Source organism: Zalophus californianus, chromosome 2, assembly GCF_009762305.2.
Source record: "Zalophus californianus isolate mZalCal1 chromosome 2, mZalCal1.pri.v2, whole genome shotgun sequence".
NCBI classification, from domain to species: domain Eukaryota; kingdom Metazoa; phylum Chordata; class Mammalia; order Carnivora; family Otariidae; genus Zalophus; species Zalophus californianus.
In genome coordinates, this window is record NC_045596.1 from 21,205,579 (window position 1) to 21,229,828 (window position 24,250).

General features: G+C 36.8%; 1 protein-coding gene across 7 annotated transcripts in view; it reads left to right on the forward strand.

The window, feature by feature from the left end:
- Positions 1-24,250, forward strand: part of RBPJ (recombination signal binding protein for immunoglobulin kappa J region) — a 225,233-nt gene that overhangs the window by 176,116 nt on the left and 24,867 nt on the right. For 4 of the 7 annotated variants that reach the window (XM_027598379.2, XM_027598383.2, XM_027598384.2 and 1 more), the window contains one exon: positions 14,533-14,628. In XM_027598379.2, the coding sequence (XP_027454180.1) occupies positions 14,540-14,628 (89 nt within the window). In that variant the 5' untranslated portion in view covers positions 14,533-14,539. Of the gene's footprint in view, positions 1-2,768; positions 2,836-14,532; positions 14,629-24,250 lie in introns of all 7 variants that reach the window. The other 3 variants (XM_027598381.2, XM_027598380.2, XM_027598378.2) reach the window with 1 other exon arrangement.

The following is a 24,250-nucleotide window of genomic DNA, read 5'->3' on the forward strand; positions in this document are numbered from 1 at the left end:
AAATTTTAGGAGGTTTTAAGTCTCCTGCTTTTGGCCAAGATGGAGTAAGAGGAACTGTAATTACTCTCCAAACTGAAACTGCTATAAACTTGGACAAAATATATAAAATAACGATTTTCAAGATAATGGATGGCAGGTAAGAAAGGACAGTGATCCTTGAGAGACAGGAAACAAATGAGGTGAGCTCCACAATTACCCTAGCTTAGTACCTAGAGAGTTTCTAGGACATGACATAGAGAGGAGGAATCCAGGTGGAGCCTGGTAAGCACCTTGAGCTGAAGAGATGGAGCTAGGTATCTAGGGGTTCAAGGTGGCTAGAGTTCCCAGGTCAGAGAGCTGGAGAGGAAAGAGATCCAGAGATCTGCAGAAGGTCCTCTCTCGTCTTCAGCTGAGTATTGATCAGCACACATGTGTTGGGAAGCTACCCAAGGCTGGGGATTAAAAACCAAGTTGAAGAATTAGAGAAAAAATTTCCCGAAGCTCATACTACAAACTGCCTGTTCCCAGTGGCTAAAGTGGAAAAATATTATACTTCACGACGCATCTACTAGAGTACTCCTACACAGAAGGGTTTTCCGTTAGTAGTGGTGCAAAATTTGGCCACTAATGCTGCTCTGGGTTTACCTAACAAAACTTAAAAACGAGATTGAAAGGATCAGATTCTTTCCAAGTAACTTAAATGTATACCAGAACAAAGCTCAAGAATATTTGCAGGAATAGAAAAATATCAAATACTCAAAAGTAAGATTTACTGAGTCTTAACATCTAATCAAAATACACCAGTCATACAAAGAAGCAGGAAAATATCCATATGAGGAGAAAACTCAAAACCAACCCAGAAATGACATACATGATAGAATCAAAGACATTAAAGCAGTTATTATATTTGTCTTCTGTATGTTTGATATGCTAACATCAGGAGTTCACCTATTTTTTTGTTAAAGGGTCAGATGCTAAATATTTTAGTTTTGTGGTCCATGTAGCCTCTGCTGTAGTTACTCAACTCTTGTAAAAAAGCAGCCATAGATCACGTGTAACCCAATGGACATGTCTGTACACTGGAGTACAATTTTTGTCACAAAGAGGGTTGCATCAGATTTGGTTTATAAACTGTATTGCGATCCCTGAGCTAGAGGAAAGATTGAACAAGTTAAATAGAGGACATGGAAGATTAAAAAGGTATCTAAATCAAATTTCTAGAGATGAAAATTAAAATATTTAAGATGAAATACTCTTGATGGAATTAATTACAGTTACATGTTGCTGAAAGAAAGACTAATGAACTTGAAGACATAGCAGTAGAAACTAGCCAAAATGAACATAGAGGAAAGGTCTGGGGGTAAAAAAACATGATCATAAGTGAGCCGTGGTTTATGTTCAGGTGGTTAACATCCAAGTAATTGGAGTCTTCGAGAGGGGAGGTTTGACTAAAAGAAGAGATGAAGAAATAACAGCTGAAGCTTTCCTTAATTTGGTGAAAACTGTTAAAACCATAGTTCTGAGAATTCAGTAAACCCAAGTGCAAAAACTGCACTGGAGCATGTAGTAATCAAATTGCTTAAAGTTAGTGATAAAGAAAATGTTAAAAGCAACAGAGGAAAAAAAATACATAAAGGAATGCCTCCTTTGCTAGGGAGAAGACAATGAAGCAAGAGCTTTAAAGTACTCAAAGAGGGGAAAAATGCAGCAACCAGCAACCTAGAATTTTATCCCCAGGCAAGACAAAATAAAGACCTTTTTAGACACAAAAAACTGGAAAGGAGATAACAAATATTACAAGTAAGTTTCTGCCAATAAATTCAACAACTTTTGAAGAAATGCACAAATTCCTTGAAACTAGCAAACTACTGAAGCTTACTCAAGAAGAAACAGATAACATGGGGCGCCTGGGTGGCTCAGTTGGTTAAGCGACTGCCTTTGGCTCGGGTCATGATCCTGGAGTCCCGGGATTGAGTCCTGCATCGGGCTCCCTGCTCAGCAGGGAGACTGCTTCTCCCTCTGACCCTCCCCCCTCTCATGTGCTCTCTCTCTCTCTCTCTCATTCTCGCTCTCTCAAATAAATAAATAAAATCTTTAAAAAAAAAGAAACAGATAACCTAAATAGTCCTATTATCTGAAGAAATCAAATTTGTAATTATAAACCTTCCCGCAAAGAAACCTACAGGCTCAGATGATTTCACTTTTGAATTCTGCCAGACATTTGAGAAATAAATCAAGCCAGTTCTTTATATACTGTTCCAGAAAGTTGGAGAGCAGGATATTCTTTCCAATTCATTTTGTGAGGACAGCATTGCCTTGTTAAAAGCAGGGTAGAGACATTTTAAGAAAATAAAACTATAAACCAATATCCCTTACGAACACAGATGCAAAAGTCTTAAATTTTCACAATGAAAACAACAATATGGCTTTATCTTACAAATGGAAATCAGTGTAATTTAGTATATTAACAGAACAAAAAGGAAAATCATATGGTCATCTCAAGAGGTTTGGAAAAGCTTTTGACATTCATTCTTGATCAAAATTCTCATCAAACTAGGAATAGAAGTATTTCCTTATTCTGAAAAGGTATACCTATGAAAAAACTATATTTAACACGATACTTAATTGTGAAAGACTGTTTTCCCTCAAGATCAGGAACAATGCAGGGTTGTCTGTTTTTACTACTTCCATGTAACGTACTTGAGGTTCTAGTTAGTACAGTAAGTCTAGGAAAGAAAAGAAAGGTATCCACATTGGCAAGAAAGAAGTAAAACTGTCTTTATTTGCAGACATCATGATCATCTATATGGAAAATCCTATGGAATCTATAAAAAAAAAAGCTGCTAAAACTAATAGGTGAGTTTTATCAAGGCTGTAGGAAACATGACCAACATATAAACATGAATTGTATTTGTTATATGAACAATGGGAAATTGAAATTTAATAAAAAATGCTATATTTAATAGCATCAAAAATATGTAATTTTTAGGGGAAAATCTGACACAGGATGTACAAAAACTGTACACTTGAAAACCTTAAAATGTTGTTGAGAGAACTTGAAGTCCAAAATAAATGTTCTTGAGAAAGAAGAATCAATTTAAGATGTCACTTCTTCCCAAATTCATCTATGGATTCAACATAACTACCAGCCAAATCCCAGTGGACTTATTGTAGCAGTTGACAAGCTGTTTCTAAAATTTATATGGAAATGCAGACAACCTAGATTAGCCAAAACAACCTTGAAAAAGAGCAGTAAGAATGTAGACTTCTTGTTTTCAAAACTTTATAGAAAGCTACATACAGTAATCAAGGATGGTATTGGCATAAAAATAGCCAGGGTAGATCACTGTAACAGAATAGTAGCCAGAAACAGTTCTTGTGATCTGTGTTCTTCAGTCAAAGGTGCAAAGGCAGTTTAGTTAAGGAGTTTTTAACAAAGGATTCTGGAACAATTGGATATCCGTATGTCCCTACCATTTACATACACATAAACACAAAATAACTATGATCCATGTCTAGAACCATATATAAAAATTAGCTAAAAATATACCTAAATGTAGAACTTAAAATCATACAGCTTTTAGAAGAAAATATTGGAGAATATCTTTGTGACCTTGGGTTAGGCAAAGATTTCTTAGATATAACACCAAAAGCACTATCTCTGAAAGAAAGAAATGGATAAATTTTACTTCATCCAAATTAAGAATAAAGCATTTGTATCCAGATTATGAAAAGAACTCCAAAAAATAATAAGAAATAACCTGTTTTTTTCAGTGGGAAAATGATTTAAACAGATACTCCAGACAATGTTTATATATGGCAAATAACCATTAAAGAAATGCAAAGTAAGACCACAGTGAGAGGGCACCTGGGTGGCTCAGTCGGGTAAGCGTTTACCTTTGGCTCAGGTTGTGATCCGAGGGTCTTGGGGTTTCTGCTCAGCGGGATCCTGCTTCTCCCTCTCTCTGTTGCTCCACCTACTTGTACTCTCTGTCTGTCAAATAAATAAATAAAATCTTTAAAAAAAAACAAAAAACAAAAAACCTTAAAAGACCACAATGAGATACATGTTAGAACAGACAACACTCTTATACCCTGGTGGTGGGTATGTAAAGTAGTATTAACAACTTTGGAAAATAATCTGGCACTTTCTTAAAAAGTTAAGTATACTCCTACCATATGGCCCAGCCATTCTATTTTTACATATTTAGTCAAGAAAAATTAAAACATGTGAATACGAAGACTTAAACACAGATGTTTGTGGTAGTGTTAGTTATAATAGCCAAACAGGCATAACTCAAAACATCCACCAGCAGGTGAATGGATCAACAAATTGTGGAATATTCTGCAATGGATTTCTGTTCAGCAATAAAAGGAATGAACTGGTTATATATGCAACAACATAGATAAATCTTACGATAATTACTGTCAGGTTTCAAAAGAAGTAAAAATACGGATATTTATTATATGATTCCATTTGTATAAAATTCTGGGAAATGGAAACTAATCTATAATGGCAAAGCAGACCAGTGGTTTCCTGGGAACAGGGAGAGGTAGGAGGAGGGATTACAAAGAGGCAGAAGAGAAACCTGGGAATGATGACTATCTTCATCTGGACTGTGGTGATGGTGTATATCCAGTATGCCAAAACTTACCCAGCCGTACACTTGAAAATGAATACATTTTATTGTGTTTCAATTAAATCTCAATAAAGTTGTAAAAGATTTGATTAGCTTTTGTCCTTCAAAAATACCTTAAAAGGAATTAGTGTATCTTCTAGGGGGAGAATTCAGTTAAGCTTTTATTTCTTTTTAAATCTTTTTTGAAGAGAATGAATTTACAGGTTTTTATTCTTTATTACCTTTTTAAAAAATTATTTATTTTATTTTTATTTTTTAGAAAGGGAGAGAGAGAGAGGGAGGTGGAGGGCACAGGGAGAGGAGAATCTTAAGCAGGCTGAATGCCCAGCACGGAGCCCAACACAGGGCTCAGTCTGACAACCCTGAGATCATGACCTGAGCTGAAATCAAGAATCAGACGCTTAACTGACTGAGCCACCCAGGCGCCCCTTATTCTTTATTATCAAAGCTAATATAAAGAAAATTTAGTAAAAACAGTTTGTATAAAACAGAAAATTGGATTGTAAAACCAGTGACCAATTCTGATAAGAATTTAATTTTAAGCCCAAAGTAAAAATTAAGAAGTTCCCCTTTTGATAGTATAGCAAATATAGATTTTCTCTGGTTCCTTTTAATCATATTTTCCCGTTTTTCCTTTAAAGAGTTTTCTCTGTTGGAAAACTTTAGTGTCTTTTATTCTATTAAGAATGTTTTTAGGGGCATCTGGGTGGCTCATTTGGTTAAGTGTGTCTGTCTTCTGCTCAGGTCATGATCCCATGAACCCGAGTTGGGCTCCCTGCTCAGTGGGGAGGGTGCTTCTCCCTCTCCCTCTACCCCTCCCCCACCTCGTGCTTTCTCTCTCCTGCCCTTTCTCAAATAAATACATTTTTAAAAATGTTTTTAAAGGAATTTTATATCTCTTTTAATTGGGGGGAGGTAGGGAATTAATTCAGAGAGGGTCCCTTAAAAAATAAATCTTTTAAAACGACCCTATTCTGTCCTTACCCTCATCTTCCAAATTAAGCAATATTGAAAAATTGTCTTTTTATTAGAGGACAGTGTTTTGGAAAGTGCTTAGAACACAGTTCTGTCTACACAAAATGTAAATTTTTGATTAAGGATAATTAACACCATGTACTACTCAGCATTACTGTGGATTCACTTTTCTTTTAAATATTACATTCTTTCAGAAACACATACATAGAAGCAATTGAGTGCTAACATACAAGGGCATCCTTCTCTCTCGAAATAGTCCCCTTCATGAGACTCACAGGTATAATTGGCTGTGGATTCAAACACAAAACAGAATAACCAGACCTTGTATTGACATAGAGAAACAGTTCTTTTATTGTGGAGGCTTCTCATTTTGTCATTTAGAGCCTGGGGTCATCAATGAAAATATTAGTTGCAATGCAACTAGGTGTCAGTCTCCAGGTATGCTGAATAGATCACAGCGAGTGTGCTTATTCCTTATGTGAGAGAGTGTGTCTGAGCTCTGCAGTTACGACTTGCAGCAGCACTGTAACACGTGCTTTTAGAAAACACAGATGTTATTCAGCTTAAAACACCATTGTGCTAAGAGACTTTGTTGTCAATACTCAGAAGGTTAGAACTGAAATTTTGAATATGCTTGAGTTATACGCAACCTTCAAAGGCATGTATTCTTAACTTTCTTCCCCCTGTGATACTGCAGACTAGTATCCACTAACTCATGCGTTTGCTTGAATTCATTTACTATTGGGATTTCTTTCATTAGGTTCTTTTTTTTTGAAGCCCTATCCCCTTTGGTCTCACCACCATACCTCTGTTCTCACTGTACTGGTACATACCTCCATTACTGTCCTGGTCAAACTTTTGGAAAACTCAGTTGCCGTTTGGCTTATTTTCAGGTTGCCCCAGAAAAAGGAATAACATCCTAAGAGAATAGTTAAAATTTAACCTCCGTATCTGTTGTTTACTTCAACACAGGTTATATACATTTTGTAAATATTTGTGTATTAATTTTGGGATTCTGTTGTCTTTGAGTGAGCCTGTATTTTTTTCTTTTTGAATCTCTTTTCTTTCTTGTCCATAGCATGCAGTTTTGAGAAGCATTTTACCAGTGCCTAATGAGAAACTCTTAAAGCAATGTATTCTTCTTGTCTGCCCTGGATTATAGTTAAAGTCGCTATTTGCTATGCCTATTTATGATCCGTCCCCTTCAATTTGTGACATGAGAATCATCCATTCTTTTTTATTGACTTAGGTCAGATTAATGTCTGCTTTGGTTCTTTTCTAGAAATCAGAGGTTACTTTACATTTTACATTACAGATTACAATATTCATGTTTTAACCTAATTATGGGTTTTCCTTTTGCTTCATCATAAGACAACAACCATGAGTAGCAAACACCATATAAACTAAGTTAAAATGAAACAAATTTAGATTTATAGTAAAATAAAACCATAAAGTTAAATATACATTGATAGTAATGTGTGACCTTTGCTCTATATAGTTTTTAGTCAGGTAATTAGTTTATAAGTGGTAAATAATTCATGTAAAAGTGGTTGCAACTAAAACCCAACCTCACTTGGGCCAGTCGTATGTTTGTAGGGCATCTTGGGGGAAGAAGAAAATGAGCTGGAATAGGAAGGGTCCATGTGGTCCCTGGGATTCGAGGAGCCAAGTTTGGATCAACCAGGCCTAGATGCCTAAGAACCAAGGTGATGACCTACCTTTCAATGTCAGTACTCCCTCCTGCTACATGTTATCAAAATCCTCAAGTCTGATTTTTCTCTACACGGGAAAAGCCTTAAAGAAGTAGTGTTTCCAAAATAAACTTAAATAAATAGAAACTTAAAATAATAGAACACAGAAGTAATGTTCTATTAGTGATGATGACCCAGTCCCTACAGTGTAATGGCTTTGTCTATTTGGGAGGGAGAATAAAAACCACCAAGAGTTTATGAAAGGATTTTGCTGTGAGACAGCATTTAAAGCAGTTTACCTCTATATCAACTTCCATAGAATTTCATAGGATTATGTATGAATCATTAATTTTATTTTTATTACAAGAGGGAATGGAATGAAATTTGCAGCATTCTCCTAGGAACACGACCTGTACTGTTGTTTGGCCTTGGTCACCAATAGATACGGAAACCTAGTGTAGCATCCTTAATGTTTCCTTAGTATTATGAGAATAGACATTGTTAGCCCTATCCCTGGATTATCATTTTCAAAACTGGCAGTTGAGGGGAAAACAAGAGATCCTGGTCTGGTCTGATAGTTGGGCCAATACTGTATTACAGATAACCTCTGTTGAAGATTTGTTTAAGATTTAGTAGTCCTGCAGTGAAAGAATTGATTTTACTTTATGTGAACCAGTTGCTCTAAAACTTCTTTGAGTAGAGCACTCTCAAATGCAAATTGTAACTGTTGTGGAGCTCGCTTTGAGAAGTATTGTCTGTGATGATGTAAAGAACTTACCTGGGGAATCTGACAGAAATAGGGCAGCTCCATGAGTTTTTTTGGGGTTTGGGGGGGGCATGAATCTGGACACCTTTTGGCAACATTCCAGCGGAGCAGTGAGAAGAGTCCAGCTGAGGCTTCTGAGCTATCCAAGTGTCCCCAAGTCCAATTTCAAGGAAGAGTTTTTTTTTAATAATTGTATTAAATGTCAGCCATGTATACTTAATTGATTAAACAAATGAGAATGTCATTATTCATTCTGTTTTGCAACTTTTCTTTTAAAATTATCTTTCTGTTTTTTATTGCCTATGCAGGGATCAGCAAATGCTTTCGTTTTGTAAAGAGCCAAGTAGTACATATTTTAGGATTTGAGGTCCACATGATGTTATACAGTCTACTTTTCTTTTTCACAATTCTTAAAAAATGTAAAAGACATTTTTAGTTCCTAGGAAGTATGAAAACAGGCTGCTGACATGGTTTTCTAAAACCTGGCCTCTAGTACTGTTTCCCAAAGTGTACTCGCAGCTCTCTCCAATGTTTGTGGCCGTGGTGTAAATGGGTTTCTTTTCTATAAGACAGTTCATGTGGGAACTTCTATTATTTGGATTTTAGAAGTGACAGAAATCTAATTTGAGAAATAAAGGGACTGAGCCTGTTGGTAGGATGACTAGACCTCCCCACTTTGTGGGTCACTTCGCTGTGGCTGTGATTGCTCCCAGCTCATATGTCCAACACACACACACACACACACACACACACACACACACACACACACACACACACACACACACACACACACACACACACACACACACACACACACACAGTGTAAATCACATATTAGTCCCTTGGCTGAGCCTGTTGGTAGGATGACTAGACCTCCCCACTTTGTGGGTCACTTCGCTGTGGCTGTGATTGCTCCCAGCTCATATGTCCAACACACACACACACACACACACACACACACACACACACACACACACAGTGTAAATCACATATTAGTCCCTTGGCCCAAGCATGGAGGTAAATGAGTGTGGAGTAAGGGGCTCTTTTACAAAAGAATGGGAATTAGCACCATAAGAATATTTTTTTTTAATGAATTTTGTTTGCAGTATAAGAAGTTTCAAATTTTAAAGGAAAACACAGCCAAAAAAGGGACAAATATGATGACAGGCAGTTTGAACATACTAACCTGGCATGGCACTTGCCATTATTTCATGTTAATAAAAATATTGATTAAAAATAAAACTTTCCACTTTTCTAAACATTAAGCTTCTGTGTTTTGTGTAAGCAGATTCTTTCAAAAGTAGTTGCTACACAGTGTTCTTCAAATAATTTTTAATTGGTTTTTATTCAGAATGAATATTTTATGTTCTAAGGAATCATTAAATGAAATTAACAAAGAATATACTTCAAACTTGTTAGAATAGTAACTCTTCCAAGAAATTATGAGTTTTAACTTTGTCATTCTTTTTAACAGTTCAATAATACAGAGTAGTAATTTTACTAGTAAGAGTCTTACAATACCTACATTATGTTTTCCAATGATAAAATTTCCCTTATTCTTTTTTAAAAAGACAATGGATGATTTTGCCATTTTATTGAAATACTTTTGACTTTCTCTAAACCAGTGGTTTTCAACCAGGTGACCTCTCCCTTATACTCCGCTCACATTTGCCAGTATCTGAAGACAGTTTTGGTTGTCACAGTTTGAGGAAGGGTGCTGCTGGCTTCAGATGGGTAGAAGCTAGAAATGTTGCTGAACACCCTCCGGTGCACAGAACAGTCTCCTCATAGCAAAGGATTATTTTGCCCAGGCTGTCAACAGTGCTGAAACTGAAACCCCATTCTGTTGGTGAAACCCTACTGTACTTGGATGAAAGGCACATGGGCTCTCATTCTGTGGGCCCTATTATTTGTTTTTCTTTAGAGTATATCGTCTTTGTTATGGCTCCTTAAGAAAGCTGGAAGAAATGATCAAGCTTTAATTACCAGAGAACATAATTTTAATGGGTTTGATGTTCTATTAAGGAAGCAAAGGTTTTTTTTTTTCCTTGTTGAAAGAAGCTATTTGGCAAATTAGTTACAAGACAACTATTGGTTATCTGAAGGTTCTTGTTGCTTTTTCAAGAATCTATATTATAAATATGAAGGGAGAGGATGAAAACTGGAGCTGTCATCTTGCACTCACCATAAACAACTTGAGATCTGAAATCTTCGGTCACAATCATAATTGTACACAGCTGCTTTCAATACAAGCAACTAGCATCATGGCCAGTGCCAGGGTAGAACAGGCTCTCAATAAATCTTTAATGGGAAGATGGATAAATGTAAGATTTACCTGTCATGGCCACAGATAGTGTGCCTTGCAAGTCAGGTGACATGCCTGATCATTTACCTACAGGCCCTTTTCAAGTTTGCTCTCAAACTTCAGTGGAAATATTGCCACCCCTTGCCCCCTCTTCTAAGAGTATAATAGTAATAGTAGGAAAATTTACTGACACTTGGTGTAAGTTAGTCGGGCTAACTTACTTAAAATATATAGGTACACTTCTGTTTTACAGGTAAGAAAACTGCGTGTGTGTTGCACAGCAAAGCTGTGCATTTAACTGTTGCAAAGTATCTGATAGTATAATTTTGTCCTTGAGAGTTGGACTACCTAAGTTTGAATTCTGGGTGTTAATTATCCTCTTGAGAAAGTTACTTAACCTCTCCCCCGGGTCTAAAATACGCCTAATTGTGTGTCTTAAAGAGTTTGTGGTCTGTTCGGAAAGACAAGAAAGACTTGAAATCTGACAGACATACCAAGTAATTGCTAAATGATATAATAGGGATTATAGATGTAAACAGATTATAGGGGGTGAAGTATACTTGCTACTTAAAATTTTTCTTTAAAAAATAAAATTTTTCTTTCCAAGTATACAGCAACTTTTCAAGTTTCTATGCCAAGAACTAGACTTCACCAGTTTTGTGAAGATACTGACCTTCTGACTTTGCTCTTAGTTTCTTGTCCACCCTGAACTCTATGATTAATCACCTGAGTAAGGCGTCAAATACCTTATCATCATTACCCTTTCCAGGCTGTACCTCTTACCCAGTACCCAGCAGTTTTGAGAATATGCTCTCTGTATTCCCAGCTTTGGAGTGCTAGAGGGAATTGGCACCATCATTTATGGATTCTACCATTAGGTTGTCCTTTGATGGTGATCTTCAGTCATTTTACTTGTCCATTGTCGGCTGCTTTTTGCCATTCCTTTGAGGGTGTTGCCAGATATTTATGGCTCTTTTCTTACCATTAGATGTTACAGTGGCTTCTCATTCTACAAATAATTTGTAAAAGGTGTTCTGTTAGCTGGCATCCGTTAGACTTCTTGCTAAAAATAAAGTGACCTTGACCTCTGCAGCATCTCACCTTTTGATTCTTACCCTCTTTCAAGGTTGTCTCCTTCCATAGCATCTAATAAACAGTCCAATTCTACCCCTTTCTGGTTCTTCACCATTTTATACATTTTCTTCTTGACTCTCCTGTCACTGTGCTTTCTTTCTGGGAGATTTCATTCAGTGTGGTGGCTTCATGTGTGAACTATATACCAGCAGACCCCACTTTTGTTCCCCAGACCTATCTCTGGAACTGCAGATGGGAATTTCCAACACCTATTGAATACTTAGAGCCTGGAGGTCAGGGACACTTCAGAATTCACATTTGTCAAACAGAATCTATTAAGCTACACCCACTTTTCCCAGACCAAAAGATACAGTTAGCAAGTCTTTCCATCTTCCCTCCTACTGTCTCCTGTTACCTCTTTTTCAGTGTGACAGCCTTTTTTTCAAGTTTGTTTTGTCTCAGTGCTTTCTAATCCTTTCTCTGTTCCACCACTAAAAGGGAAATTAATTGAATGTTTAAAAAACCTTAAGATCTCTCATTGCCTTTTTGTCTAGATTGAAAATCCAGTGTTTTTCTTTAATGGGGTTTGGGTAAAATTAAATGATCTTTTCCCCATTCTCAAAGAGAAGGATTTTATGTTATTTACTTATTTATTTACATTTAAATTTTTTTCCCAGGTCCCTTAAAAATTGTGTTACTTGCTACCACTTTTATCATCTATCATAGAGTGATATTTGAATTAACTTAAACTTTCAGAATTAGTATCTTGTAAGTTTACAAATGTCAACATTTTCTTTTTTTTTTTTTTTTAAAGATTTTATTTATTTATTTGGCAGAGAGAGACACAGCAAGAGAGGGAACACAAGCAGGGGGAGTGGGAGAGGGAGAAGCAGTCTTCTTGCCGAGCAGGGAGCCCGATGCAGGGCTCGATCCCAGGACCCCGGGATCATGACCTGAGCCGAAGGCAGACGCTTAACGACTGAGCCACCCAGGCGCCCCAAAATGTCAACATTTTCAAGGGGTTTGACAAGCCTTTCACACCTGGACTCAACCCAGTGTGTCCCCTTTCCTCACTGCCATGGCTCACTTTCCACTCCTGACATGAACTGCAACACACTGGGCAAGACATTCAAAGTGGTTTTAAGAATCTTCTTACCTTTCTGGTTTATGAGGATTAAATGAAGCAGTACACATCAAATGCTTAGTTCAGGGCCTGGCAAATAGTAAATACTCAAGAAATATCGGCTGCTGCTTTGTTGTTGTGTTGATCTTATTCCTCAGCCTGAATCTCCGTATACCTGAATGTGCAAGGTCTCTGGTGTCTTTATATGTACTACTCCCAGATGCTGGAATGCCTTCATCTTTCCTCGTCCCACTTCCTATGCCTACTCCTCTTCCTTTTTGAATTTAACTCTTCTCAGAAATTTTTCCTAGCGTGTACAGTTAACCCTTGAACAACAACATGGGTTTGAACTGCATGGGTCCACTTATATGTGGATTTTTTCCCATAAATGCAGTACAGTACTGTAAGTGGATTTTCCTTATGATTTTAATAACATTTTCTTTTCTCTAGCTTACTGTATTATAAGAATCCTATGTATAATACATATACAAAGTATGTGTTAATCTACTGTTATCGATAAAGGCTTCTAGTCCACAGTAGGCTATTAGTAGTTAAGTTTGGGAGGAGTCGAAAATTGGAGGCAGATTTCTGACTGTGCAGGGTGCTGGCTCCCCCAACCTCCACGTCGTTCAAGAGTTAACTGTAGTTCTTTATCACCCTTCCCCTCCTTGACACAAATATTCCCTTGGTGGTGCTTTTTGTTCATACCTCTGAGTCGTGTATTTTATTACAATTTGTTTTCCAAACTCTTGTCTTGGCTGGACTTTTAAGCTCCTTGTCAGCAGTAGGGAATCATTCTCAAGCTATTGGATCTCAGTGTTACCTGCCCTGCCTCGCAGCTAACAGGTTTTCAGTCAGTAGCCACACAGGCTGCCATCTAGATTATCTCATTAATCCCCACAACCACTCTGTGTTAGGGCTGCATTATTAAATGACTGGGTGAGGTGAAATGATTTGCCTCAAGCCACTTTCTAAGTGCTACAAGTCTAGAACTCCCCACATTTAATAATGTACCGTTGCTGCATAGCTGTCCTCTTATACATTTGTCTTTTATTTACAATTAAATAAAATAGCATTTAATGCATTAAAAGTGCTTTTTGATTGTTTTTGCTTTAATTTCATAGTGCATAAAACATCTCAAGAATTGCGACTGCAGATTCAGAATTGTTTGATCTGTGGAGACTTTGTATACTCGTATTGCTTAGCAAAATAATCAAGAGAATAAATATTTCAGACAGTGGACTTTTTATGCAGTTTATGCATAATAGGCAGTTGAAGTAGTTTGTACTTGAATTAACACTATTTTTTTCCAAAATTTAATTTAGTTTTACACTAACTTGAATTAACCTTTATTAAATTTTATTATGTCTTCGGTAACATCCTTCAGGGTAATTGTGTGTTTGTGTATAAATTGTAGCCTTTTCATAGTCTTTATGTAAGGCTGTTATTTTTAAGAACATGTAATAATAATAGTGTAATAAGTTTGGGTAACCTAATGATTTGTTACAGCTTTGTATTCATTGGAAAATGCTGATTATAGTAGCTGGGGGAATGAATGGCATTGGTGGTGGTGGAGAATTAGATTATTAAATATAAAAGTGTTGCACGTCATTAATTTTACAGACAGTTGAAAGCAAAGTAAACAATGTATATAATGATTCTAGTTATTCTATAGAAGTTGTAATTGTGATTTAATTCAGTTACATCATAAATTCCAAGAATGAGGGACAGTTTCTTCCTTTTTTTTTTTTTTGGCAGTTTCTTCTTTTAAAGAATAAAATACAGAGTTGAAGATGAACAATATTTATTTCCCCATTGTATAATATTCTTTAAATTTAGTTATTGGATTTGTTTTGCTTTTTTGTTTTCATTTTTATATTTGCTTATTTAAAAATATATTTAATCATTCTTTTCATCACAGAGCATAGTAATATTCTAAATCTCACCCCTGTAATAGTAATACTTATATTTTATTTTAGGGAAGCTATGCGAAATTACTTAAAAGAGCGAGGGGATCAAACAGTACTTATTCTTCATGCAAAAGTTGCACAGAAGTCATATGGAAATGAAAAAAGGTAAGGTTATTGTTTTTCTGATGGGTAGTTAATTGTAGCTATCATGAATTTGCAAGTGATGTATTAATATACAAGTTTGAGGATGGTTTCTTTTATTGGGTTGCTTTGCAAGTACCAAATGAAAAATGGGGGATTTGTCTCTATTGAAGGGGAGAAACTTTAGTAAAGATCATCTGGCTAGGTCTCTGACGTTATGAAATGAAATAATCTATAATTTGCCGGATTGGGGGGCAGCCTACATGATATTCCCTAAGTATTTCTGTGGTGCATTAGCTCATTCAAAAAATAGCTTTCCTTTTGGTGGAAAATGTAGTTTTATAAACATGTGACCCTCCCCCCCAAAGTACTTTTGAAAAGGAGAAGGCTAAATAAACACCTGAATTGAGTGATTATAAAGCTCTCCACCTTGACCCTGTGCCTAATTCAGGTTAAGAAAAATAGCAACACTGAGGTGGTACTCAGTTTGTACTCAGAATGTAGACACTACAGTATCTAGAAGTCAGATTTGCAGAATTAAACTATAACAGTGATCTTCATATTTAGTATTTGCTGCAGTATCTTATGAATTTCAGCATTTGGGACTTTTGCTGTTTGTTTTTTCATTTGGTTGCTGGATTTTCTTGTCTTTGGGACTTCTTTGAGACTGCGTTAAGCATTTCATGGACAAAGGCTGCTTGTAGGGGAAGATGAAAGATTTTTTGGATTGGCCAGAAAAGCCCAAACTGAAGTGAGAGAAGGAATGAAAATTCAGGTTTGGGTATTGGGTTGAAAGGGATGACTGGTATTTTAGAGTTTGTGAGATAAAGGAAAACTTAGCATAATGCATAAGAGGAGTGAGATGTAACTATGTGATTAATGTCTATGCTGGAAGAAAGTTAAGAGGTCTCTTTCTTAAAGCCCTCTCAATCCAAGCTGAGATGATGGTGAAGCTGTGTAATTAACTTTATCCTCAAATAGGATGAGCAAATTCAAGCAATATTTAGGATTCATACTGCCAAAGTGTTCTTTCTTATCGTTATTGAAGCTTACTAAACTTCTGATTATTTTATCTTAACTTACTAATAAAACTTAGCCATCTGATTTTAGAATTAAATATGGGAAGAAGTTGGTATCTACAGTTTGGGACATAGAGTCAAGTCAAGATAGTGGCTCCTTTTTTTTTATGAAGTCAATACTGGATATTCAATTTTTTTATATATATATAATGAAATTGAATGTGTGTGCAGAGCAGATTGTTGTAGAAACAGAGCAAGTAAACACCCTAAATATTTGATGAGTTAGTAGGCCAGCCTTGTACCTCATAATAAACCTGAAGAAGAAACACTTGCCCTTTATTCAGCTCCAATCATGGACCAGACTGGAAATGCCTTACTGATATTTAAAAATTTTAATCCTCAGAATAATCTTGTAAAATCAGTATGTTACAATCCTCATTCTCTTAGGAAACTAAAGATCAGAAACTTTAAACATGCACACGTTCATCTTAGTTTAGGAATCGATGGAGCCAGGATTAGAACCCCTGGGACTATAACTCCAAATTTCATATTCTTTTTATTGCCCTAATTTTCATAGCTTTCCATTTTGTGTCTCTGGTCACATACAATAAGGCTTGAAAATGGAGGAGGTAAAGATGCCTAAAGAACACAAAGTTTGCCTCAGATCGTTCCTTTACCATCAACTCAATGAGCCTGGGCTGCATCTGATGGAAATAGGAATAGGTGTGCATTTATTGCAGCGAGGCTGTTCTTTCTCTGGATTTTTGAAGGTGCATTTTGGTACAGCTGGATTCATTGATTAATTCATTTTTCTTTATTTTGGTTAGGAAATTACGTGCCAGGTACTATGCAAAAGAATCTTGACTGGGAATTTTGGAAGTCATTGTGTCATTTAATACTGACTAACTGAGGCCCTGCAGGGAAAGCAGAAAGGAACAGCTACTTAAAGAGTTAACGCCTAAGTCCAAATAAGGTTCCTCTTGTTAAGTACTGTTGAAAATGAGTACAAAGCTGTAATGGCTTCTCATGTAGATGATTTAAAGGTTATCCTTTGTTGTGATTGCCTTCGTTTTCACTTCCTCTCTATTTGGGTCTGGCCTGGCCTGTCTAAAACAGCAGATAAAGGAGAGCTTGAAGAATCTAAGCTTCCAGCTTCCAAAGACTGAAGAAATAATGATGGAAAGGCCAGAGTAACTACTTTTCTGTATTTTTTATATATTTGTATTATTAAATTTTCAGAGTAGACGTGTATTTGTTTTACATACGAAGGTGGAAACCTGTTAAAATTACTTGATTTTTAGAAAGGATCAATAGTAGGGGACTGCTCGGGAGGTCCAGTGTTCTGGATGAAGCCTGGCCAGTTACTCACGGCTGGTGCACGCGGTGGAAAGAAAGATTCAGGCCTTTGTGAAAAGCCGCTAAGGCAATAGGCACAAGGTAACCTGGGGACATGACTGCAGTCTTCTTGGCATAGAAACTAAGTCTAGAGAATGATGCTAGAAATACTAAGTCAGGAAAATTTGTCCTAAAATGTTAAATTGTCCTTGGTATTAACTTTGGTGCCTAATAACAAATATTTATCTTTTTGGACATCTGTTATCCCACTGATGTTAGTGATTAGTTTTACTTTTTCGTTAAAGAAGGTTATTCTAGGTTAAAAAAATAGACTTTTAAAAAGATCATTTTGTCTAGAGGAAAATTTTCAATAAAGACGGGGAAACTACAGTTGACGTATTAGTATTGCTTCAACTTTGTGTCAACGGAAGTCATTAAGCAGTAGTGAAGGTGGTAGAGATACTGTTGAGGCACAGTAAAGCCGTGTAGACAACCAGTTGATGCTACTGAAGTCATACTGAGAATGTGTGTTAATTGAGGTAACTGGTGTGTGCAAAAAAGTTTCTATTTTGGTACTTTTGGATTGAATACTCATCAAAGGATAATGATTCTGCAAAGGTCAGATAACGTAAATGATGTTTGGATTTTGTCTAACCTAACCTGTTTTGTGTATTAGGCTGAATAAAAAGGCTTCTTTGAATCTGTAAGGTATTTTCCAGAACTCACCTCAGGGTTTGAGGAAAAAGTTGTTGAATCATCTTCTCTGAAAATAATTTAAGACTGATTTTTTTTTAAACTAGGAAATGAATAACATTGTAAATGTGTGCATATTGCCACCAAGTGGCAGGAAAAAAGCATTGTTTGTCATAGTTGCTAGATAAGAGCCGTAGGAAATATTAGAAAATCAAGGCACATTGTTTTGTAGCATATTCTTTCAGAGCAGCTGCTAAACTCTGCGAGCTGACCACTTGTTGGTCAAACTTTTCACTGTTTGGTATGTATTTACCAGTTGCCCACATTCAAAAAATCATGGATTGCACACGACATATGAGGTGTATTTTAATTTTTCTTCTGTTAATTAGGTGACTTTTTTTTATCCTCGCTCCCTTTAATTTCCTTTCTTTTGTCTGTGTTCTTTTGTTGTATGTATGCTTATCTTCTATTTGATGAGATTACTACTGAAGTCTGTGGAAATGCAAACCTGACTCATTAGCTATTTCCAAGGGGGTGGCAATATTGGGGTGTTAAAATATGATTTCATCAATGCATTATATAGAAATAGTCTGTTTAGATTGTATTAGATTTGCTGTTTTCTTATATCATGACTTTTTTGAATTGTTGTAGAGTTGATTAAAAAAACAAGGCTAGTTCAGAGGCATTTGCAAAGGGTCTTCTTCATTTTTCTTATTTATTACATGATTGGAAAGCACTTTCTTTTTTTTTAATTTTTTATTGTTATGTTAATCACCATATATTACATCATTAGTTTTTGATGTAGTGTTCCATGATTCATTGTTTGTGCATAACACCCAATGCTCCATGCAGAATGTGCCCTCTTTAATACCCATCACCAGGCTAACCCATCCCCCTACCCTCCTCCCCTCTAGAACCCTCAGTTTGTTTTTCAGAGTCCATCGTCTCTTATGGTTCGTCTCCCCCTCTGACTTACTCCCCTTCATTCTTCCCCTCCTGCTATCTTCTTCTTTTTCTTTTTTCTTAACATATGTTGCGTTGTTTCAGAAGTACAGATCTGTGATTCAACAGTCTTGCACAATTCACAGCGCTCACCATAGCACATACCCTCCCCAGTGTCCATCACCCAGCCACCCCATCCCTCCAGCAACACGCAGTTTGTTTCCTGAGATTAAGAATTCCTCATATCAGTGAGGTCATATGATACATGTCTTTCTCTGATTGACTTTATTTCACTCAGCATAACACCCTCCAGTTCCATCCACGTCGTTGCAAATGGCAAGATCTCATTCCTTTTGATGGCTGCATAATATTCCATTGTGTATATATACCACATCTTCTTTATCCATTCATCTATTGATGGACATCTAGGCTCTTTCCACAGTTTGGTTATTGTGGACATTGCTGCTATAAACATTGGGGTGCACGTACCCCTTCGGATCCCTACATTTGTATCTGTGGTAAATACCCAGTAGTGCAATTGCTGGATCATATGGTAGCTCTATTTTCAACTGTTTGAGGAACCTCCATACTGTTTTCCAGAGGGGTTGCACCAGCTTGCATTCCCACCAACAGTGTAGGAGGGTTCCCCTTTCTCCACATCCCCGCCAACATCTGTCATTTCCTGACTTGTTAATTTTAGCCATTCTGACTGGTGTGAGGTGGTATCTCACTGAGGTTTTGATTTGGATTTCCCTGATGCCGAGCGATGTTGAGCACTTTTTCATGTGTCTGTTGGCCATTTGGATGTCTTCTTTGGAAAAATGTCTGTTCATGTCTTCTGCCCATTTCTTGATTGGATTATTTGTTCTTTGGGTGTTGAGTTTGATAAGTTCTTTATAAATTTTGGATACTAGCCCTTTATCTGATACGTCATTTGCAAATATTTTCTCCCATTCTGTCGGTTGTCTTTTGGTTTTGTGGACTGTTTCTTTTGCTGTGCAGAAGCTTTTTATCTTGATGAAATCCCAATAGTTCATTTTTGCCCTTGCTTCCCTTGCCTTTGGCGATGTTTCTAGGAAGAAGTTGCTGCAGCTGAGGTCGAAGAGGTTGCTGCCTGTGTTCTCCTTTAGGATTTTGATGGACTCCTGTCTCACGTTTAGGTCTTTCAACCATTTGGAGTCTATGTTTGTGTGTAGTGTAAGGAAATGGTCCAGTTTCATTCTTCTGCATGTGCCTGTCCAATTTTCCCAACACCATTTGTTGAAGAGACTGTCTTTTTTCCATTGGACATTCTTTCCTGCTTTGTCAAAGATAAGTTGACCATAGAGTTGAGGGTCCATTTCTGGGCTCTCTATTCTGTTCCATTGATCTATGTGTCTGTTTTTGTGCCAGTACCATACTGTCTTGATGATGACAGCTTTGTAATAGAGCTGGAAGTCCGGAATTGTGATGCCGCTAGCTTTGCTTTTCTTTTTCAATATTCCTCTGGCTATTTGGGGTCTCTTCTGATTCCATACAAATTTTAGGATTATTTGTTCCATTTCTTTGAAAAAAGTGGATGGTATTTTGATGGGGATTGCATTGAATGTGTAGATTGCTCTAGGTAGCATTGACATCTTCACAATGTTGGTTCTCCCAATCCATGAGCATGGAGTGTTTTTCCATTTCTTTGTGTCTTCTTCAATTTCTTTCATGAGTATTTTATAGTTTTCTGAGTACAGATCCTTTGCCTCTTTGGTTAAGTTTATTCCTAGGTATCTTCTGGTTTTGGGTGCAATTGTAAATGGGATCGACTCCTTGATTTGTCTCTCTTCTGTCTTGTTGTTGGTGTATACGAGTGCCACTGATTTCTGTGCATTGATTTTATATCCTGCTACTTTACTGAATTCCTGTATGAGTTCTAGCAGTTTTAGGGTGGAGTCTTTTGGGTTTTCCACATACAGTATCATATCATCTGCAAAGAGTGAGAGTTTGACTTCCTCTTTGCCGATTTGGATGCCTTTGATTTCTTTTTGTTGTCTGATTGCTGTGGCTAGGACTTCTAATACTATGTTGAATAGCAGTGGTGAGAGTGGACATCCCTGCAGCGTTCCTGACCTTAGGGGAAAAGCTCTCCGCTTTTCCCCATTGAGAATGATATTCGCTGTAGGTTTTTCATAGATGGCTTTTATGATATTGAGGTATGTACCCTCTATCCCTATACTCTGAAGAGTTTTGGTCAAGAAAGGATGCTGTACTTTGTCAAATGCTTTTTCTGCATCTATTGAGAGGATCATATGATTCTTGTTCTTTCTTTTGTTAATATATTGTATCACGTTGATTGATTTGCGGATGTTGAACCATCCTTGCAGCCCAGGGATAAATCCCACTTGGTCGTGGTGTATAATCCTTTTAATGTACTGTTGGATCCTATTGGCTAGTATTTTGGTGAGAATTTTTGCATCCATGTTCATCAAGGATTTTGGTCTGTAATTCTCCTTCTTGATGGGGTCTTTGTCTGGTTTTGGGATCAAGGTAATGCTGGCCTCATAAAATGAGTTTGGAAGTTTTCCTTCCATTTCTATTTTTTGGAACAGTTTCAGGAGAATAGGTATTAATTCTTCTTTAAATGTCTGATAGAATTCCCCTGGGAAGCCACCTGGCCCTGGGCTTTTGTTTCTTGGGAGATTTTTGATGACTGCTTCAATTTCCTTCGTGGCTATAGGTCTGTTCAGGTTTTCTATTTCTTCCTGGTTCAATTTTGGTAGTTGATACATCTCTAGGAATGCACCCATTTCTTCCAGGTTATCTTAATTTGCTAGCATAGAGTTGCTCATAATATGTTCTTAATAATTGTTTGTATTTCTTTGGTGTTGGTTGTGATCTCTCCTCTTTCATTCATGATTTTGTTGATTTGGGTCAGTTCTCTTTTCTTTTTGATCAGTCTGGCCAGGGGTTTATCAATCTTGTTAATTCTTTCAAAGAACCAGCTCCTAGTTTCGTTGATCTGTTCTACTGTTCTTTTGGTTTCTAGTTCATTGATTTCTGCTCTGATCTTTATTATTTCTCTTCTCCTGCTGGGTTTAGGCTTTATTTGCTGTTCTTTCTTCAGCTCCTTTAGGTGTAGGGGTAGGTTGTGTATTTGAGACCTTTCTTGTTTCTTGAGAAAGGCTTGTATTGCTATATACTTTCCTCTCAGGACTGCCTTTGCTGTATCCCAAAGATTTTGAACAGTTGTCTTTTCATTTTCATTGGTTTCCATGAATTTTTTTAATTCTTCTTTAATTTCCTGGTTGACCCATTCATTCTTTAGTAGGATGCTCTTTAGCCTCCATGTATTTGAGTTCTTTCCGACTTTCCTCTTGTGATTGAGTTCTAGTTTCAAAGCATTGTGGTCTGAAAATATGCAGGGAATAATCCCAGTCTTTTGGTACCAGTTGAGACCTGATTTTTGACCTAGGATGTGATCTATTCTGGAGAATGTTCTACGGGCACTAGAGAAGAATGTGTATTCCGTTGCTTTGGGATGGAATGTTCTGAATATGTCTGTGAAGTCCATTTGGTCCAGTGTGTCATTTAAAGTCTTTATTTCCTTGTTGATCTTTTGCTTAGATGATCTGTCCATTTCAGTCGGGGGTGTTAAAGTCCCCCACTATTATTGTATTGTTGTCAATGTGTTTCTTCACTTTTGTTATTAATTGCTTTATATAATTGGCTGCTCCCATGTTAGGGGCATAGATATTTACAATTGTTAGATCTTCTTGTTGGATAGACCCTTTAGGTAGGATATAGTGTCCTTCCTCATCTCTTATTACAGTCTTTGATTTAAAATCTAATTTGTCTGATATAAGGATTGCCACCCCAGCTTTCTTTTGGTGTCCATTAGCATGGTAAATGGTTTTCCACCCCCTCACTTTCAATCTGGGGGTGTCTTTGGGTGTAAAATGAGTCTCTTGAAGACAGCATATTGATGGGTCTTGTTTTTTAATCCAATCTGATAGCCTGTGTCTTTTGATTGGGGCATTGAGCCCATTTACATTCAGGGTAACTATTGAAAGGTATGAATTTAGTGCCATTGTATTGCCTGTAAGGTGACTGTTACTGTATATTGTCTGTGTTCCTTTCTGATCTATGCTGCTTTTAGGCTCTCTCTTTGCTTAGAGGACCCCTTTCAATATTTCTTGGAGGGCTGGTTTCGTGTTTGCAAATTCCTTTAGTTTTTGTTTGTTCTGGAAGCTTTTTATCTCTCCTCCTATTTTCAATGACAGCCTAGCTGGCTATTGTATTCTTGGCTGCATATTTTTCTTGTTTAGTGCTCTGAAGATATCTTGCCGGTCCTTTCTGGCCTGCCAGGTCTCTGTGGATAGGTCTGTTGCCAATCTAATATTTCTACCATTGTAGGTTACATATCTCTTCTCCCGAGCTGCTTTCAGGATTTTCTCTTTGTCTCTGAGACTCGTAAGTTTTACTATTAGATGTCGGGGTGTTGACCTATTATTATTGATTTTGAGAGGGGTTCTCTGTGCCTCCTGGATTTTGATGCCTGTTTCCTTCCTCACATTAGGGAAGTTCTCTGCTATTATTTGCTCCAATATACCTTCTGCCCCTCTCTCTCTTCTTCTTCTGGGATCCCAATTATTCTAATGTTGTTTCGTCTTATCATATCACTTATCTCTCGAATTCTGCCCTCGTGATCCTGTAGTTGTTTCTCTCTCTTTTTCTCAGCCTCTTTATTTTCCATCATTTGGTCTTCTGTATCACTGATTCTCTCTTCTGCCTCATTTATCCTAGCAGTTAGTGCCCCCATTTTTGATTGCACCTCATCAGTAGCCTTTTTGATTTCGACTTGGTTAGATTTTAGTTCTTTTATTTCTCCAGAAAGGGTTTCTCTAATAACTTCCACGCTTTTTTCAAGCCCAGCTAGTATCTTTAAAGTCATGATTCTGAACTCTAGGTCCGACATCGTACTAATGTCCGTATTGAGTAGGTCCCTGGCTGACGGTACTACCTCTTGTTCTTTTTGCTGAGGTGATTTTTTTCGTCTTGTCATTTTGTCCAGAGGAGAATAGATGAATGAGAGAACAAAATGCTAACAGGTTAACAATGTCCCCAGCAAATATACTGTATACAAATCAGAAAAGACCTGAAACCAGGGGAAAAGAAAGGGAAAGAAAGAAAAAAAGAAAGAGAAAAAAAAAGATAAAAACAGAACAATACAAAAAAAGCAGAATATGATCAAATATGATCAGGCTAGTGCATAGATCAGTGCCACACACTAGATTTTGGGCATATTGTGGTCTGTTAGAAAAAAGTGCCTCCTAAAATTTTAAAGGAAGAAAGACATATATGTACAAAATAAGGGTTGATACAATGAAGGGATGGAAGATGACTGTAAAGATGAAAATTATAAAAGATTTTATAAAAGGAATTAAGTTGTTTGAAAAAAGAAAGAAGAAGATTTAAAAAAAAAAAGGGAGAGAATGTGATCAGGCAGGAGACTAGAACAAAGCCATACACTAGTGATTTAGGGTATATTTTGATCTGTTAGAAGAAACTGTATCTCAAAATTTTAAAGAGAGAACAACTTATATATATATGCCAAAAATAAGGTAACTACTATGAAGGGATAAAATATGACTCTAGAAATGAAAAATAAAAAAATGTTTTTTTTTAAAAAG